Source organism: Danio rerio, chromosome 21 (assembly GCF_052040795.2).
Source record: "Danio rerio strain M-AB ecotype USA chromosome 21, GRCz13ab, whole genome shotgun sequence".
NCBI classification, from domain to species: domain Eukaryota; kingdom Metazoa; phylum Chordata; class Actinopteri; order Cypriniformes; family Danionidae; genus Danio; species Danio rerio.
This window is the reverse complement of record NC_141041.1, coordinates 9336861-9357193: the sequence shown is the minus strand read 5'-3', so window position 1 is coordinate 9357193 and position 20333 is coordinate 9336861. Positions and strand designations below refer to the sequence as shown.

Sequence of the window (20333 nt, the reverse complement as noted above, 5' to 3'; positions counted from 1 at the left end):
ACGCAGCGTGCATGCTTCATCCCAGCGCGAACCAAAACCGAAACCAACTAGACTGAGACGCTGGAAATGAAATACCATGCTGCAGACAGACGAAAACACAAACACGAGTACAAGAGCGCGCGCGTCCGAGGCACGCAAAGCCCGTGCGGCCGCATCAAGCGGGAGCGTGCACACTCTGCGCACACCCACGACGGCGCGCGCGCACACAGAGACAGAAACAAGTACTCGACCCAAGAAAACTCGAGCCGAGCACAACAGGACTAGACATGACTAGTGTCCGGATTCTGCCACCAAAACAAGAATTTACAAGACCAGAGTGGCAGAACCCTGACACGCACTGCTTATTACACTTTTATCTTTGCTCTACCTTGTTTATGCAAAATTATTCCAATCTAAATGAAGAATTTCATTTAAAATAGAGCTATTCAAGCCTGAAATCTGCTGAAATTGTATTCATATTGCAATATATATTTGTTTGGACTTTCAGCAGTGCAAATTAAACCACACTGAACTGAACTCAACTCATCAACTCTGAAAACTAGACTGACACAGTTTCAATCTACTGAAACTTGAGCTGCTTTGACACAATCTACATTGTAAAAACACTATAGACAAAGATCAATTGAATTAAAATTAATATTGCAGAACAACAAAATATCACAACAGCAGATCTTTCCAATATCGTGCAGTCCTAGTCTGTGGGTATGTTAAAGATATAATACTTAACTCCACTTTCCATCCACTTCTTTGTACTGTAGATATTTGGGGAGGAACAGGTCCGCATGACCTCTGAGGGATCTGACTGCCGATGCAAGTGCATCATGCGGCCTCTGACTCGAGACGCCTGCGCCCGCTTGCGGACCGGAAGTGTGCGCGTGGAGGATTTTTACACGGTGGAGACGGTGAGCTCCGGGGCGGACTGTAAATGCTCCTGCACAGCTCCACCTTCCTCACTCAATCCCTGCGAGAATGAATGGAAGAGGGAGAAACTGAAGAAACAGGCTCCAGAGCTGCTGAAGGTAAGTTATTTTGTGCAGTGCTTAAAAAAAAAATATTGAAGATTGTGAATATGAATAATAGGGGTGTCAAAATTATTTGTTTGTTCGATGCACCGCGATGCAGATGCAGACAATTCGGTATTGGGTCAGTAATAGATCATAATCCATAATCTATAATAGATCATAATCGGCTATTATGTACTGACGTCATTTATCTCTTATGCACTATGTCGAGGTAGATTACGGTGAATAAGGAAGCAAGGGTGAGTAAAATGCTCCAACTACTTAAAAACAGCTGGGAAAAATTCACTGCTTGTGAGTTTGCTGGACAGTGATTCTGAGTTTCTCTTCACTGAAGATACAGCAGAACCCAGAAACCCTTTTTCACTGTGGAGAAAAGCTGTAAAACTCAGTACCAGAGGGTTAATCAAATTCTGCATGATTGATGATCATTTTCTACTGGCCTGCATTACAAATATAGGCACATCTTTGTCTTTCAACAATTTACTATTGTGTTTGGGTGACACATAAATACAATCTCGCTAGCAAAAATCATGTGGCTCAAATCCGGCCACACCAGAGACTTACATCCGGCCCACATACTGCATGGAATGATGGCACTTGGGCGGTCCACTCCTGTTTGCCAGATCTGCATATTAGCCAGAATTCAACCAAATGAACCAGAACTAACCCTATTCTGGGGCACAGTTTGCTTTTATCTTGACCCATATCTGGCTTAAATCTTACACTTGCTGGGTGTGGCAAAGTACAAAATTCCTAGCATGCATTGCAGTATGAATACATTTTACCGGCTGGAGCATCACAGTTTTCATTATTTGCTTTTGATTCTGCTGTTTATGTTTGCGTTGTTGATTTTGTCACTTTTAGTCTCCTGTTTGTGATGTTTGTGAGTTTTCTTCATTTTGTTAATTGTCACCGTTGTTGAGGTTCATCCAAATATTCACAAAAAGTGGCCCACATATGTTTAAAGATAACTGGGCCAAATTTGCCATATCTTCTCTGGGCCACTATAGGCTAACGGCTTCATTAGCCTGAGTTTACTGTGCCGAATATTTGACAAAAGTGGCCCACATATGTTTTAAAATAACTGGGCCACATTTGCCATATTTTCTCTGGGCCACATTAGGCTCACAGCCACAATAGTCAGAGCTTACTGTGCCAAATATTTGCCAAAAGTTTCCCACATATGTCTTAAAATAACTGGGCCACATTTGCCCTATTTTCTCTGGGCCACATTAGGTTCCCAGCCGCAATAGTCAGAGCTTACTGTGCAAAACATTTCCAAAAGTGGCCCACATATGTTTTAAAATAACTGGGCCACATTTGCCATATTTTCTCTGGGCCACATTAGGTTCACAGCCGCAATAGTCAGAGCTTACCGTGCAAAAAATTTGCAAAAGTGGCCCAAAAGTGGCCCACATATGTTTTAAAATAACTGGACCACATTAGGTTCACAGCCGCAATAGTAAGAGCTTACTGTGCCAAACATTTGCCAAAAGTGGCCCACTTATGTCTTAAAATAACTGGGCCACATTTGCCATATTTTCTCTGGGCCACATTAGGCTCACAGCCCCAATAGCCAGAGCTTGCTGTGCCAAATATTTGCCAAATGTGGCCCACATATGTCTTAAGATAACTGGGCCACATTTGCACTTACTCATGTGAGCCACTTTTGGTTTAGACCCAGATTACTCTTAAATGACTATGCCACATTTTTACCAACTGTAGCCCACATTGTTCCTCCATTATTTGGGCCAAATTTATTATTTTCAACATGGGCCACATTAGGCTCACATTCAGATTACATTTTGCCATAAGGGCCAAATCTTTGCCTTAAATAACCCATATATGAATTCGAATCTTTTGCTCCTCTTTGCCATTGTACAGGTGGGCCACTTTAGGCTCACATTGATTTTGTATGGGCCGAAAGAATACCACCAGTGCTGCAAAACTGCCTAAAGTGGCCCACAATCATATGCTATCTGGGAAGGCCAATCTAAAACTTCAAAAAAGAAGACGAAAGTGCTCGTCTCGATTTGAGCAGCACAGAGCCCGACTAGAGTATTTTGGACAGCAGGATTCTGGGCTTGTATGCGGCGCACATGTTCACAAGTGTTTTTTCAGCACCTGTCCTATTTCCTCCTCACCATTCCTGTCTGCCTCACTCTTTCCATCTTTTCTTCTCCTGTATTCATCAGTCAGTCCATATCTCTACAATAAACACACAGACACACATATACAGTTAAAGTCAGAATTATTAGCCCCCCTCTATATTTTTTCCTCCAATTTTTCTTTAATGGAAAGAATATTTTTTTTCCAAAACATTTATAAAACATAATAGTTTTAATAACTCATTTCTAATTTTATCTTTGACATGATGACATTAGACAAGTTAGGGTAATTAGGCAAGTCATTGTTAAACGATGGTTTGTTCTGTAGACAATTGGAAAAATATAGCTTAAAGGGGCTAATAATTTTGACCTTAAAATAGTTTTTAAAAAGCTAAAAACTGCTTTTATTCTAGCCGAAATAAAACAAATAAGACTTTTTCCAGAGGAAAAAATATTATAGGAAATACTATGAAAAATTCCTTGCTCTGTTAAACATAATTCGGGAATTATTTTAAAAAAGAAAGAAAAATTCCCAGGAAGGTGAATAATTTTGACTTCAATTGCACCCTGCTTGAAAACTGCAAATAGGTTCTGCATTATTGCCAAAAATCATTCATCAGCAGCCTTTAGTCAGTAGTCAGACACAATGGTTTTAATATTTGCACCTCAAACATTTGCTGATCTTGTGGTGTTTAGCTCCAAACATGTGGCTCTGTTTTACCCTGCTGCAGTTTCTTCATATCTGCTGATGGCGCAAGTAAATCACCACCACAGTCAAGCTGTTAGACGACTAAACTCGGCACAACAATAAGCAGATGAGGAATTCACACTTATGCAACAAAATAAAAATAAATGTAAAAGTAAACTGCTGTTTATCTTTTCCCATTAAAAGACCAACTTAATACAAATTTTAGGCATGCAGAATCTTTTAAAGTACCCTGAAGACTTACTTTTTTTAGACTTAACTCTTTGTGAGGTGTATGTACTGGCAAAAATGCTGGGTTCCACACAATTCTTTCATGTTGTCTCAACACAAATTGATTAAGTTAACTAAATCCTTTTTAAAAATTTAAGTGGATTGAACATAAAACAATTATGTCTCAAAAAACTCAAGAATTGATTTAATTCAGCTCTTATTAAATAAATAGTTTGAACAAACAGCAGAAATGTTTTTTTCGGTTTCATATTTACAATGTTTCTGACTTGTTTCAATTTTTATATCATTTTTATCCTCTACATAATGTTTTTTTCTGCTATTCTTGTAACTTTTCTTAAGTGCAAAGCACAGTGCTTGACAGTTTTTCAAAGTTACTAGCAACTCTGCATTTTCACTAGCCACAATTTTGTTCTTAGTCAAATACATTTCAAGAGTTCACACTTAGCTGATGATTGATTATAAAGCGTGTTTGCCATGCTGCCCCGGGAAAGACTTTTCTGTGTGGAGTTTGCATGTTCTCCCCGTGTTGGCATGCACTTAAAAAAAAAATCTCTAGTCTTACGGTTTATTTCCGGCAGCTGGGTGACAGTGACAGTGGTTAAATTACAGAAATTTACTGTAAAATGACAGAGGTTAAATTACAGAAATTTACTGTAAAATGACAGAGGTTAAATTACAGAAATTTACTATAAAATGACAGAGGTTGAATTACAGAAATTCACTGTAAAATGACAGAGGTTGAATTACAGAAATTTACTGTAAAATGACAGAGGTTGAATTACAGAAATTTACTGTAAAATGACAGAGGTTAAATTACAGAAATTTACTGTAAAATGACAGAGGTTGAATTACAGAAATTTACTGTAAAATGACAGAGGTTAAATTACAGAAATTTACTGTAAAATGACAGAGGTTGAATTACAGAAATTTACTGTAAAATGACAGAGGTTAAATTACAGAAATTTACTGTAAAATGACAGAGGTTGAATTACAGAAATTTACTGTAAAATGACAGAGGTTAAATTACAGAAATTTACTGTAAAATGACAGAGGTTGAATTACAGAAATTTACTGTAAAATGACAGAGGTTAAATTACAGAAATTTACTGTAAAATGACCGAGGTTAAATTACAGAAATTTACTGTAAAATGACAGAGGTTGAATTACAGAAATTTACTGTAAAATGACAGAGGTTAAATTACAGAAATTTACTGTAAAATGACAGAGGTTAAATTACAGAAATTTACTGTAAAATGACAGCGGTTGAATTACAGAAATTTACTGTAAAATGACAGAGGTTAAATTACAGAAATTTACTGTAAAATGACAGCGGTTGAATTACAGAAATTTACTGTAAAATGACAGCGGTTGAATTACAGAAATGTACTGTAAAATGACAGAAGTTAAATTACAATAATTTACTGTAAAATGACAGAGGTTAAATTACAGAAATTTACTGTAAAATGACAGAGGTTAAATTACAGAAATTTACTGTAAAATGACAGGTTAAATTACAGAAATTTACTGTAAAATGACAGAGGTTGAACTACAAAAATTTACCAGAAATTTTTATTTTAGGAAATTTCTTTAATTTAATGTCCGTTATTTTATGGTAATTTTCTGTAATTTAACGGCCGTTGTTTATGTTTTTCCAGCACCCCAGCTGCCAAAAATAAACCGTAAAATTACAGATTTGTTTTACAGTGTTGGTTTCCTCCAGGAGCCCTGATAAATAAAGAACTAAGTTTCACACACTTTAAATTATTGAAATAAAAACTGTCAAACAATACCGCACTCATATTCCAGTGAATCACATGACATTTGAATTGAACTGAACGGAATCACCGAGTAGAACTGAATGTGACTAATGAACTCATTTCACACTAATACAACTTTACAAGTTTTTTAATACAAGTTTTCTTTATAAAACTTTGAAACAGTTTGCATTGTTTAAAGGACACCTAGTTTACCCCTTTGTAAAGATTTAATATTAATATTATTCTGAGTGTGCCAGTTTAAGTTCAGTTCAAAACACAATTCAGATTTTTTATTATAAGGTGTTAAAAAGTGTCATGTTGGGGGTGTGAACACAGCAGACAGAGAGAAGCAACCTGTGTGAGGGGACCAGCTTGTATTCTGAGACATATAACCACACACACTGGATTACCTTTGACTGAGGCTATAACTAAGGCAAGTACGTTACTTCCAATGGAGGGATGCGCATGCAAGACAATCAATGACTGGGAGGCAACGCGCACACACTTTCCAGCCGCACCTAGTTGATGACAGGAAGCTTCTGTGACCACGGGAAATGCAAACGGCTGAAGTTTAAGGAAGACACAATGAAAAGTACACATGTTTGCAAACCCAACTAAAGTTACAAACAATGACGCCGATGTGGTGAATGTTGATCCACCAGCCGAGATCAATCAAATGTTTTCGGAGAGAGCGCTGAAAGACTTTGTAGATCAGTTTTTTAAGGGCCGGATTCCAATAAGTTGCGTTCACTGCATGTTCAGTGCAAATGGCGGCTAAATGTAAATTCTCTGTTGCTCATTCGCAGGAAGACGATGAAGGCTCTTGTGTTGAGTCCAATGATTCTTACATACAAAAATAGAGCAAGGGTGTTTTTTTTGGTGACATCGCTTTGACTTACATGCTGAAAATGGCAGACGTGCAACAACAAACTGAGAATATGCCCCTATAGCAAAAATTCTCTGGCCCAGACCTGGCCCACATCATCAGCATTTGCTTGGCCCACATGCCGCAGTGAATTATGGTACATGACTGAACCAGGTCTGGCTTCCATACAAGTGGCAAACATTGACTACATCTGGGCCAAGTCTCAGCCAAGTTAAAAACACATAACTGGGCCTGAATTGGGCCAGATTGGCCTGTTGGTGTTTCACGACTGCAATGTTTTTCATAAACCCATGAAGCATTTTGCTTTATGGCTGTGCTTTTTCTTGAAGCGACCTGATTGATAGAATTTTTTCTTTGCTCAAAAATAACTTAAATGTATTTTAAAAGTGGGTAAAACTTACTTGGCCCACAAAAACATTTAAACATTTGGCCCAAATACTACATTTGATATCTGGCCCAAGTCTTGAGTGCCGCCTGTAAGACGGTGCCACCTCAGCCAAACCGAGGCCATGTTTGGCCCACATGCTGCATGCCAGTGCCAGATGAATGCCTGCTGTGCCAGCTTTATGCCAAATCTGGGCCAGAATTCTTTGCTACCTGGGTGGTAATGTGCACCTGTCAATCAATATTGGTGGGCGGAAGGACTGCACTCCTATATCAAGTTGCGTTCTGTATCAAAACCGCTCCAATTGTTCCACCATTTTTATGTTGTTAAATAATAAAAAAAAAAGAACTGATTGTGTTTATATCACCCCGATATGACGATCTACACACATGTCTGTCCAAACAGCTTGAAAAGTAGATTGTTAAACATAGGTGCCCTTTAAAGTGTCTGTAGTAACTTGACTTGATTGAAGCTTCCAAAATAAAATTTCCCCTCGTGTCTGCAACTCACCTGATTTATTTATTCATCTGTGTGTGTTTAGCTGCAGTCAATGGTGGATCTTCTGGAAGGAACTCTCTTCAGCATGGACCTTCTGAAAGTTCACTCATATATCAACAAGGTGGTGTCTCAAATGAACAACCTGGAGGAGGTGAGTGTGTGTGCGTGTGAACATACACATGCAGATATTAATGAGCCGTGGCTGGATTTAACTGGACTCTGTGGTTACTCACAAACTCTGGCTGAATTATTGCCCATTATACTGTTCTGTCTTGGCCTGAGGGATGGGAAAATCTTATGTGTAAAAGAAAGAACAGGACTGAGGGAGGAAATGTCCAAGCGGAGAAAACCACAGTCATGTAATGGTCACACTTATGTGCTCTGTTTTTATTTCCAATTAAATTTTGCTCATTATCGGAAAGATTGGGACAGAAATTGGAACCGCAAAAAAATCCCGCATGTCATTATCGAATACCTCGGTCATATAAACTGAGGCCAATAGTGAAAATGCATTGATTTTGTCATTTTTAAACATTATTATATTTTTTATAACATTCTATTATTTAAAAAAATAAATTATTATTTTTTCAGCATTAATGCCTAAAATTGATTCAAAATAGCAGAAAATACTGTACATTTAGAACATAATTTTTTTTTTTTTAAATATATTAAAATATTAAACAGTTGTATTATTGTAACTGTATTATGGTATTATAGTAAGAAAGTTGATTTAAATTACAATATTATTTCACTGTAAAACTGATTAAAAATAGCAGTAAATACATTTAGAAAATGATTAAAGATGATATATATTCTTCTGCAGTTAATACTAATATATATATATATATATATATATATATATATATATATATATATATATATATATATATATATATATATATATATATATATATAAAGCACCAAATCAATGGTTTATGAAGGAATGTGACATGTAATGCTCAAAATAACAGGTATAGATTTTATTTCAAAGTATATTAAAAAAGTAAACAGTTGTTGTAAAATTGCAATAATATTTCATGGTAAGATTGATTGCAAATAACAGTAAATACATTTAGAATGTTGTTTAAGATTTGTGTTATTTCTTCTGCAATTAATGTTTATAAAACATAAATATTTTTAGCACCAAATCAATGATTTATGAAGGAATTTGACATGTAATGTAGAAAAAAAATATTGTTAATATTGTGTAAATTTAATTTCAAAACATTAAAATATTAAACCGTAGATTTTTTTATTTAATTAAAATTTTTATCTTTTTTATTTAAACCATGTACTCTATATTGAAAGACTTTTAATAGTTTATATTTGCATTTATTTTGTATTGTTAACTTCTATTTCTCCATTTAGATTCTTATTGTTATTATTATTATTTTGGTAATTGTTGTGATTATTTTAAAGGTCACGAATGGTTATGTAAGCATTTAACTGCATATCATACTGTGCATAGGGTTGCACAATAAATCGTTTCAGCATCGATATCGCAGCGTGCGCATCCACAATAGTCAGATCGCAAAGATATGCAATGTTGAGTCTGGATTATAGTTAAACTGGAGCTACAGAGTTATATTTGGTCACTTTATTTATATGGAATTTATATGATTTATGCAAAAACAAAAAAAACTATTCTTTGAATTTTTGTTTAGTAAAAATATCTACATTTCAAAGTGAAAACGATTATTTCATTTACCCCACTGGCAGATATTTTCCTTAAAACAAGCAAAAAACTTTTCATTTTTATCTATTTCTTTTGACGCTAAAAACTAAACTAGATTTTTACTTGGTCTAAGGTTTTTTTTATATATATTTGAACTAGAAACAGGACAAAACTCCACCAAAAATCAAATAGAGCTATTCAAACCATCTTCTGAAATTGCACATCGCAATATTTATTGCAGAAAAACAAAACATTGCAATATCAGTTTTTCCAATATCATGCAGCCCTACTGTGCATGACTCTGTATGTAACAAATAAATTAGCATTTGATTTAAATTGGAATAATATTTCACTGGTTTTTGATCAAATAAAAGATTCTTCATTGCAAATTCTTAACTTTTCAATATCATTGTGTGAGGACATATCAGCTTTATGTAAAATTAAGTAATTTAAAGTTGTTTATCACTTCCAGGTGATAAGGAGTAACCTCTCCAGAGAGAATGACTTCGTGCGGGACAGTGTGGCGACTCTGACCAATCAGTTGCGGCAATATGAGAATCACTCTGACATCATGATGAGCATAAAGAAAGAGCTGTCCAATCTGGGCCTTCAGCTGCTGCAGAAAGACTCCTCCCCCTCGAGCCCTAAAAGCAAAGCACAGGTAAAAATACTCAGACAAATAATTCACCAAATGAATGAATACTGCATATGGTTCAGTATATAGTGTTTACTGCATACCATTTATTAAAAGGAAAGTTCACCAAAACATGAAAATTTCCTCATCATCTGCTTAAACTTCAGTGGTTCTACACCTTTATGACTAACTTTCTTCTTTTGAACCCAAAGGAAGATAATCTGAAGAAAAAACAGCCATTGACTTCCATAGTATTTTAATAATCCATAGCAGTTTTCAACAAAAGAAAGAAACTCAAATGGGTTAATGACGGAATTTTCATTTTTGGGTGAACTTGCAATAGAATTCATGTAAAACAAGAATTGGAAACTGTATGTAATATTAAATATCACAGTAGAGGTCTGCATTTCCGAATAAATCGCTGAAGCGGTCGGTAACTCTGGTGTAAATTGAACGAGAGCGGGTGGTCTAACAATATCGCTCCCGACTCCAGAGCAAGCGAGCACGAGTATGTATGTGTGTGAATGAGAGAGAGAGCTTCGTGCTGTCTGTGTGAGTGTGTGAACGAGAGAGAGAGCGTGATGCTGTCTGTGTCACTTGTATGGTGCTGTGTGTCTGTGTGCTTATGCTTATCACCAAGCACCACCGTCATTAAAAAATGTAAAAAAAAAAACTGACAAAAGTGTGTACTAACACCAACAACAAATGAAAAGTTGCTATTTTCTAGGCCATGTCAAGGAACTATACTCTTATTCTGGCGTAAAAATCAAGCAAGGCAGCCGTAGCATGGCTGCACCAGGTCCAACGATATACACAATGATAGATTGATAGATCCTTCAAATTGGAAATTTATCAAGAACTCTCTTTTTTTATATATTTTTGGAGTATAATGCTAACGGTCTACTCTGATACAATGATCTATGCTAAGCTAAGCTAAAATGTCCCCCAACAAATCTGGAGATCTGCTGAATGGATTAAAAATTATGAAACTGAGCTGTTAAAACTCTTAGAGATTGTTAAAATGAGCCCATTTTAAAAAGTGAAGAGTTTCTTTAACATCAAAAGTTGTAGTCGATTACATTTAATATTTATAAATTAGTAATGACCATTTAATTTCTGATACATGCTGTACTTGGTAGACAAATAACATCAGACCAATCAGAGGGAATTAGGCTCTCATAAAGGCTATGCAGAGGTGCCCAAAGTAGGGCCTACAGGCCAAAGTTAGCCCATGGTAACCTTTGGTTTGGCCAATCATCGAATCTGGGAAAGAGATGGAAAATGATGGGCAGTTGGCTGGGGCGAATGCCTTCGACAGAGATGTCATTTCGAATTGAATATAACCTTTTGATTCTTTGTTTAATTGAGGAGCTACAAAAAAGCCAACAAAAATTAAATGTTTTATTTAAACATTGTAAATGAATCAGACTTTTAAAATGTAAACAATGTCACTGATAGATGCGCAAGACATCGGCGAGCAAATCAAGGCAAAAGCAGGATCAGCTCGACTAGTACACTCAGCATTGAACTCCATTGTGTTATAAATGGGATTGTTTGCCGGCGCCAGTAGCCTAGTGGTTAGTACGTCGACACATAGCACTGAGGTGCTCGCAGCGACCTGAGTTTGATTCCCGTCTCGAGGTCCTTTGCTGATCCTTCCCCTATCTCTGCTCCCCATACTTTCCTGTCTCTATATCTCCACTGTCCTATCAATGAAGGTGAAAACCCCTAAAAAAAATAAATAAATGGGATTGTTTATCTTTTTTTTAATTCCCAGGTTCTGCTGGTTGCAATGTCCCGTATTTTGCTAGCCAATCTTTAGCCAATTGTAATGGTTTATTTTGGTTCAATCTGGAATTTCCCCAACCAGCACAGAGCCCGGGGGACCAGAGTGAGTTTTCCAACTTGGCCCCCCCTAGTCCGAGATTGTTTATGTTTTTACTAAAATAAGTTCATTATAAAATGTTCATTATAAAATATAAAATTATCCTGCATATTTATTTAGTATGTTTTAAGGCAACGTTTTCTAAGTATTTCTCAACAAGTATGAAATAAAAATAATACCTTTTTAACTTTTATTTAATGTTTACAGTGCAAATTCAATTAGATCCACTTAATTTGGTAAACAAAGCAAGTCTCTCAAATAATATCTCTACTAAAATATTACTTTACAAACTGTATTGTAAATAAATCATATGAATAGTTTTATATTAGTCAATAATATTACTGTAATTAATTTTAAAACTGAACAAATATAAAATGTACACACATTTACTCAAGTAAGTACAATTACAGAATCAATGATGGGCTATAAATCAGCGGCCTACCCATGGCAAATTTAATGTAATACAGTTTGGTATGTTTAAGTTTGGCCCACAGCCCTCAATCAAGTTTAGTGTTTGGCCCTTTATAAGAAAAAGTTTGGGTACCCCTAGTTTAAGGAGACAGGATATTTAATTTGATGCTGTACTGCATATTATGAGAAACATTCAGCAATAACCGTGTGTTTTTTGGATGAGATCTCTAACATCTGTGGAGTTGGATATGTTGTTGTGTTTGCAGGACACATTAGGGACAAATATCAAAGATGCGTCAAAGTTTCCAGCAAAGAGTCCTGAAAAGGGGAAACCTCCACCAAAGCAAGTGAAGGAAAAGCCAACCAAGCCTAAAAAAGAGACCACAAAACCAAACAAACCCAGTAAAACAGAGCAAACAGAGCAACCCGGTAAAACCAAAACGTCACAGAACCAGCCAGGACTCATCCGAGGAATCACATATTACAAATCCACTAAAACTGATGAGGCGGAAAACCACAACCAGAAAGGTAAGACGCATCTAATTTACACATTGACTATGCTGTTCATTCATTTCTTACACTTAAAGACCCCAAAATGAAAATGTTGTCATCATTTAGTCATTCTCCACCTGTTGCTGAACTTTTTGAGTCTATTTCCTATGTTGAACACAACAGAAGATATTTAGAAAAATGTTGGAAACTTCTATCCTTTTGTTTTTCCTACTATGCATATCAGTTTTCAACATTTTTCTAATTATCTTTTTTTGTGTTTAACAGTATACTTGACTTTTTTAAACTTTTTAAATAACTTTTTATCCTATTTTACCAAACATTTAACACTGTTCCCAAATTATCTGACACTGATTAGATACTTTTTCCCCCTAAGGTACTTCATAATCCACATAGTCCACATTTATAGTCTACAAATGCTTAGATGGGTCAGAAAGACACACACACACACGCATGCACACGCACACAAACACTTATAGAGACAGTCTTGTTTCCTTTGTGTTCCCCATAGAAGCACAGCTGCTTGTATCCATGCCAATCACACACACACACACACACTTATATATTTGCACTGACAATTTCATAACCCAAGACACATGTGAGCAAATTCACACACAGTCATTCATTTCAGACCACCTACTGTATTCTAGCGATTCTGTTATCTGATATATGACTATAATTGCTTATAATATAGATCTATTTTACATTTAGCAATATGCAGACTCACATGCACTAACCTGCATGCTTACAATTGCAGTTCATGCTAAGAGCATAATAAAATATGAATTACGCTGTCTGTATGATATTAGCCACACTAACAGAGACAAGACATCCTCTGTTCCCTTCGCGCATTTAAATCTGCCATATGCAAAAAAAAAAAAAAAAAATGTAATATTGCATACACATAGATACTTGTGCTTTTTGTTATTTAAAGGTGCAGTAGGTGATTGTCTTCAGAAACATTTTTTGTTGTGCTGGTTGAAAGTCTCTTCACATTCCAACAGTAATGATTAAAGTAAATGATCTAAATGTATTTAAATGTATCTTCAAATTGTACAGTTACAGTTTTTCCATATTTCAAAACACAGGTGTATCATATTTTCTCATTTTACTCTAGGACTTCCCCATTCTAATGATCACCCCCCTCTGTGGACTTTTTCGGTACCTATTAATCTGTTGGACGTCTCTAACAGATTCGATTTTTCACCTACAATCGAAAAGTAAAGCTTTACAGCTCTAATTACTTGCCCCCCAATTTCAACTTCCTTGTGGAAGTAAATCGCACAGCCCCTGATTTCTACCCCCTCCCGTGAGTAGATTGCTTTTAGCTAGCGAAACATAATAAAACATATTAACGTAATATAAAATTATGGCACCAACTGATACATCCCACTCCCAAATAAAATCTGTGTGGGAAGACGATCCGGGAATCACAATTTCAGTTGAAGATTGGGAATCAGTCTTATACACAATTCACAAGTCCTCTGTCTGTGACATGGACTTCTGCAGTGGAAAATTGTGCATCATGTACACCTGGACAAACCAAAATCTCTCAAAGCACTTTCAGCATATAGATCTGGCCTGTTATCACTGTAATTCCACCCCAGCCACTCATGCGCATATGTCTTGTATAAAGCTTAACTACTTTTGGGATACTATTTTTAAAACTATATCTGCTTTTTTGGGTATGTCTGTCTTCCCTAGCCCACTTATTGCCATTTTTAGGATTTTGCCTATGCCATATAATCTTACAAAAATACAATCTGATTGCATAGCTTTTATTGTGCTCCTGACCTCCAACCCCAACACGGTGGATCCGTGAGGTCCTCTCCTTTGTAAAGTTGTTAAAAATTAGACTGTCTAGAGGTTCATCTAACCAAATTTAGATTATTTTAGACTAATTTGGGACCCATTTAGGAAATATATCCAAAAACATGTTTTATTGTAAAATACAGACCAAGTCCTTGTTCCAGAATTTTTTATTTTTTTTTTACTTTCCTAAGTGCAAAGTAGAGTGCATTGTGTGCTTATAAGATTGTACAATTGTAGTTTTTGTTAAGCCACATTATTATTACCTTTTTATTTGTTGGTATGTTATTGTATATTTTATTATATATGCTGGTATATATATATATATATATTTTTGCTTGTTTTTTCTCATTGTATGTGCTTAAGTTGATATTATTTATACTTTTTGAAATTTTTTTTAATTTGAAATATCATTTTGTTTTGTCTTCTTTTTTTTACTGTAATTTGCCATAAAAGTCATTAAAAATAATAATAATAAAACGTAACACAGTTAAAACTAAATAAAATAAATTTATTAAATCTAAATAAAATTAAAATACTATATATATATATAAATATAATAAATAATAATAATAATAATAATAATAATAATAATAATAATAATAAAACGTAACAGTTAAAACTAAATAAAATAAATTAATTAAATCTAAATAAAATTAACATACTATATATAAATATAATTAATAATAATAATAATAATAATAATAATAATAAAACGTAACACAATTAAAACTAAATACAATAAATAAATTAAATCTAAATAAAATTAGCATACTATATATAAATATAATAATTATAATAATAAATTATAATAATAAAATAAAAAATATATAATAATAATTATAAAATAAAATAAATAATTAAATTGTTTTGTGTATGATCCTCAAAATAAGTTTTTTTTTTTTTTTTTTTTTTTGCGTCACATGGATAATCCAGAATGTCCCCAGTAGGAGCTTTTGTCAGATTTGTTTTGGGGACATTTTTGGCAAGTACACACACACACACACACACACACACACACACACACACACACACACGCACACGCACACGCACTTACAGTCTCACACAATGAACATCTCACAGTGAGATCTGATCTCAGGATCTTAGTCCTAGATGATCCAGCACTCAAGTTAACAGGATACAAGTGCAGGACTGCAGCCAGAGAGGGACTTTAGAGTCTAAAATGACAGCCAGCAAACACTAAAGAATCCGTTTGAGTTTCTGATGCACACATGACATTCATATCAGCCTTAGAGTTTCCAAAAAAACAGCTAAACCACTCCATTTCAACAGTGTTTCCATTCATGTGGCTAGTCGGTCTCGCGTTCCTGTTTAAACCTTACATGGTTACTACCGTTTGCTTTACAGTCTGATTTGAATTATACAATAACGATGCTGAAAGCTGCACAATCAATGGCGTCTGTATGACGTGTAGTGTGGTCTGATCTAATCTTGTGTTATTTATGGGTGTAATTTAATCACTGCCTCCCAAATTGGGGCTCTTGACTATTTCAGTGCATGTAAGATGCAATCACAAGGAATCTGATTAAAGCATAAATAACTGTAAACAAACGGCCGTGGGATGAAGACACTTTTGAAAAGTTTAGTCTGTGCTGACACTTTGGAAACGTCTCATGTTATAGTTTTAGATTGCAGATAAAAAAAACCCTAGATTTAGATTAGTGTTTTAAATCTCTGATGAATTTAGATTTTAGATTTCAGACTTAAAACGTGATAGCAATTGCAATAGCAATATTTAGCTGATGTTTCCTTGAAGAAAATGAATGAAAATAATCTCTGAAATGGTCAGCTTTGAAAATGTTATCACTAGAACTACTGAGGCGGTAATTTTGACTGTTTTAATAATTAATTAATTAATTCATTCATTCATTTTACTTTGGCTTAGTTCTTTATTGCCACAGCGGAATGAACCATCAACTACTCCAGCATACTCACAGGCCACATTATTAGGTACACCTGTCCAACTGCTCGTTACTGCAAATTTATAATCAGCCAATCGCATGGCTGCAACTCTAAATGCACTTAGGCATTTAGACATGGTTAAGCCGATCTGCTGAAGTTTAAACCAAGCATCAGAATGGGGAAGAAAGGTGATTTAAGTGACTTTAAAAGTGGCATGGTTGTTGGTGCCAGACGAACTGGTTTGAGTATTTCAGAAACTGCTGATCTACTGGAATTATCACACACAACCATCTCTAGGGTTTACAGAGAATGGTCTGAAAAAGAGAAAGTATCCAGTGAGCGGCAGTTCTGTGGACACAAATGCCCTGTTGATGCCAGAAGAGAATGGCCAGACTGGTTGGAGCTGTTTGAAAGGCAACAGTAACTCAAATAAGCACTCGTTACAACCGAGGTGTGAAGAAGAGCATCTCTGAACGCACAAGACATCAAACCTTGAAGCAGATGGGCTAAAGCAGCAGAAGACCACACTGAGTGCCACTCCTGTCAGCTAAGAACAGGAAACTGAGGCTATAATTCACACAGGCTCACCAAAATTGCTCAATAGAAGATTAAAAAAACATTACCTGTTCTGATGAGTCTCGATTTACTGCTGCCACATTCGGATGGTAGGGTCAAAATTTGGTGTCAACAACATGAAAGCATGGATCCATCCTGCCTTGACCTTGCCAACAGTCAGGCTGGTGGTGTTGGTGTAATGATGTGGGGGATATTTTCTTGACATTCTTTGGGCAATTAGTACCAATTGAGCATCGTGTCAACGCCACAGCCTACCGAGTATTGTTGCTGACCATGTCCATCCCTTCATGACTACAGTGTACCCATCTTCTGATAGCTACATCCAGCAGGATAATGCACATAAAGTGCAAATCATCTTAGACTGGTTTCATAGACATGCCAATGAGTTCACTGTACTCAAATAGGCTTTACAGCCACCAGATCTCAATCCAATTGCTCCTTTGGGTGTAGTGGAACGAGAGATTCGCATCATGGAAGTGCAGCCGACAAACCTGCAGCAACTGTGTGATGCTATCATGTCAATATGGACCAAAATCTCAAAGGAATTTTCCAGTACCTTGTCAAATCTATGCCACGAAGGATTAAGGCAGTTCTGAGGGCAAAAGAGGGTTTAACCCGTTACTAGGAAGGTGTACCTAATAAAGTGTCCGGTGAATGTGTGTCTGTATTTCGTGTAGTAGCTTATATTTGATTGTAATGCAATAATGTGCACCTTTTCTAAAGCTGTTTTGAAACAATAACTTTTGTAAAAAGTGCTATACAAATAAACTTGAGTTGAATTGAATAAAACCATTACAAAAGGTATTAAGCAGGTTAAATGAGTACTGCAGGTCTCATTCATTCATGTTCTTTTCCGCTTAGTCCCTTTATTAATCTGGGGTCACCACAGCAGAATGAACAGCCAACTTATCCAGCATATGTTATATGCAGCGGATGCTCTTCCAGCTGCAACCCATCTCTGGGAAACATCTATACACTTTCATTCACACTCATACACTACGGACAATTTATCCTACCTATACCACGTCTTTGGACTTGTGGGGCATACCCGAGCGAACGCATGGAGAACAAGCAAACTCCACACAGAAACGCCAACTGGTCCAGCCAGGACTCGAACCAGTGACCTTCTTGCTGTGAGGTGACAGCACTACCTACTGCGCCACTGCGTCACCTACATTATAATGCTGAAATGCTTCAAACAGCACAAGACCGATTCAGAAAAACAAGACAAGAGCAGATTGTAGCCAAACACAGACTCATTTCTTTCCCACACCTGCTTAGTGTGGGTACAAGAAATCTCTGGAAACATTACAATCCTTCACCCGTCATGCCAATAAAACTTTGTTGACATGTTGAAAGTCTGATTTCTATAACAATTACTCAGCATTTCCAGGAATAAACTCTTGCATGTAAAAGAAAGCATTTATAAGCAAATAATCTCATCATTTGCCATAGTTGTGCACCTGCTAGGAGGGCACGGGATTGTGTGGGAAAGATATATTTAACGAGAGACTGGATTTGATTACTGTACATTAGATCACAGGGCGGGACGATGGAAATAAAACCGCGTTTCATAGTAAAGGTAATTGATTATTTACTTGAGTCGCGCACGGTCAGACGGTTTTTGTATTGGTACTGCATTCCTGTCAGGACAGATCATGCTGAATCTGCATCACAGCTCTGTTATACATTATCCTAAACCAGTCAAACAAATCCAGCCCAAGACACGCTAACAAACAAAATCTCCTCCTTAGTCAGAGGAGATGCCATATGCAATTTGACGTGAACAAAAACAAGGCTTCTGAAGGACAGAGATGCAATTTGGTCGAACTAATAGTTGTAGAATTCCACAAAATTGCAGTAGGCAATAAAATATTTTGTTAATAGCATAGCTTATAGAATACATAATGTAGAATTGAAGTCAAAGTTATTAGCGCTCCTCTGCATTTTTGTGTTCTTTTTTAAATATTTCCCAGAGCAAGACATTTTTCACAGTATTTCATTTTTTTTTTCTTCTGGAGAAAGTATTTGTTTTAAAATTAAGTTTTAAAATTTTTTAAAATCATTTTAAGGTCGAAATTATTAGCCCTCATTAAATATTTACTTATATAGCTTTATTTTATATTCTTAGGACATACAAAATAATACATTTTGGCACAATGCCTTTCTCAGTGTGTGACACAATCCACCCTTTCATCCCACACTCAATCAAAATATGTCATTAGTTAGATGACCACTCAATAGTTAAAAATCTCATTTTCATTTCAACATACTGTAATTAACCACACAAGAAATGTTTCCTTCACCTTTAGAAGCATTATAACAAATGAATTATTATCATTCACTTATTCATGTCTACGTCAATGCAATGATATTCCAAATGATGCAATGTGATTAAAGGGCCATGAAACCCCCCGTTTCAGCAGGATGTTTTCACACCTCTAGTTTGGAAAAAGTCAGGAAAGTGGGTGTGTCTAGCTCTGTTTGGGTGGGAGTGTCGGGGTGGGAAAATGGGCAGGGTTTGAATAAAAATGGGAGTTGCCATTTGGGCACGTGCTGAGGACAGAGGAAAAACAAACCCACACACGCAGGGGAGAAAGACAGTGTGTTTAATGACGGTGAAATGTTTGATACCGCACATCGTATTGGAGAAAAAGAGCCTCTGCATTTCTCTGTAACTCAAATGCCCTCAGTAGGTCAGAAAGCCGTTTGTGTGTAGACTATCTTGTCACAAAATGCGGCGAAAATTCAACACGACGGTCGGCAAAAAAGTTTGCGTACAGTGTTTACGTGTTTACACACAGAGAGCAGCATTGACAGCGGATCTTTTAATATTGTAGTGATATCAACGTACTGTAAACTTAGAAACCATTTGGACTAAGGTCTGTCTTTAAACACTAAAAGAGTACTGCTGAACATAGGAGCTGTAACTTTTCCATCTGAATGAACAAAGAAAGGGCACCGATTGCACACACTTAACGAATCTGTAGACAGGACAATCAAGACATACTGGAGCTGCGTCTATTTTAAAGGAGACGAGCAGCAAATCCGGATATCACCATGGATGAGAAATGCTCTTGTGTAAAAAATGTTCCAAACAAACGCATTTCAGCTCGTCGCGTCTACGGATCCACACGTGAGTCTAGCAGCGCTCTCATAGAGAGAAAATGAAAACAAAACCTTCACATTATGAAAGCAACACTGGCGACCCGTATTTCCAAACAATTCTTATTCTTTTCCCACAACTTTTGGCAACATGACGTGTACGGGACACTCTGGCACAGACATCCAATCTGCATGCTGGAATACACGCTAAG

The 20333-nt window shown here is 36.1% G+C and overlaps 1 protein-coding gene across 2 annotated transcripts in view; it reads left to right on the top strand.

Annotated features, from left to right (window-relative positions):
* LOC100330530 (olfactomedin-like protein 2A) overlaps nt 1-20333 on the top strand; it is a 50067-nt gene that overhangs the window by 14847 nt on the left and 14887 nt on the right. Inside the window, exons 2-6 of one of the 2 annotated variants that reach the window (XM_087300727.1) lie at nt 759-1019; nt 3862-6502; nt 6566-7744; nt 9741-9929; nt 12465-12726. In XM_087300727.1, the coding sequence (XP_087156853.1) occupies nt 7646-7744; nt 9741-9929; nt 12465-12726 (550 nt within the window). In that variant the 5' untranslated portion in view covers nt 759-1019; nt 3862-6502; nt 6566-7645. The remainder of the gene's footprint in view (nt 1-758; nt 1020-3861; nt 6503-6565; nt 7745-9740; nt 9930-12464; nt 12727-20333) is intronic. The other variant, XM_087300726.1, reaches the window with a different exon arrangement.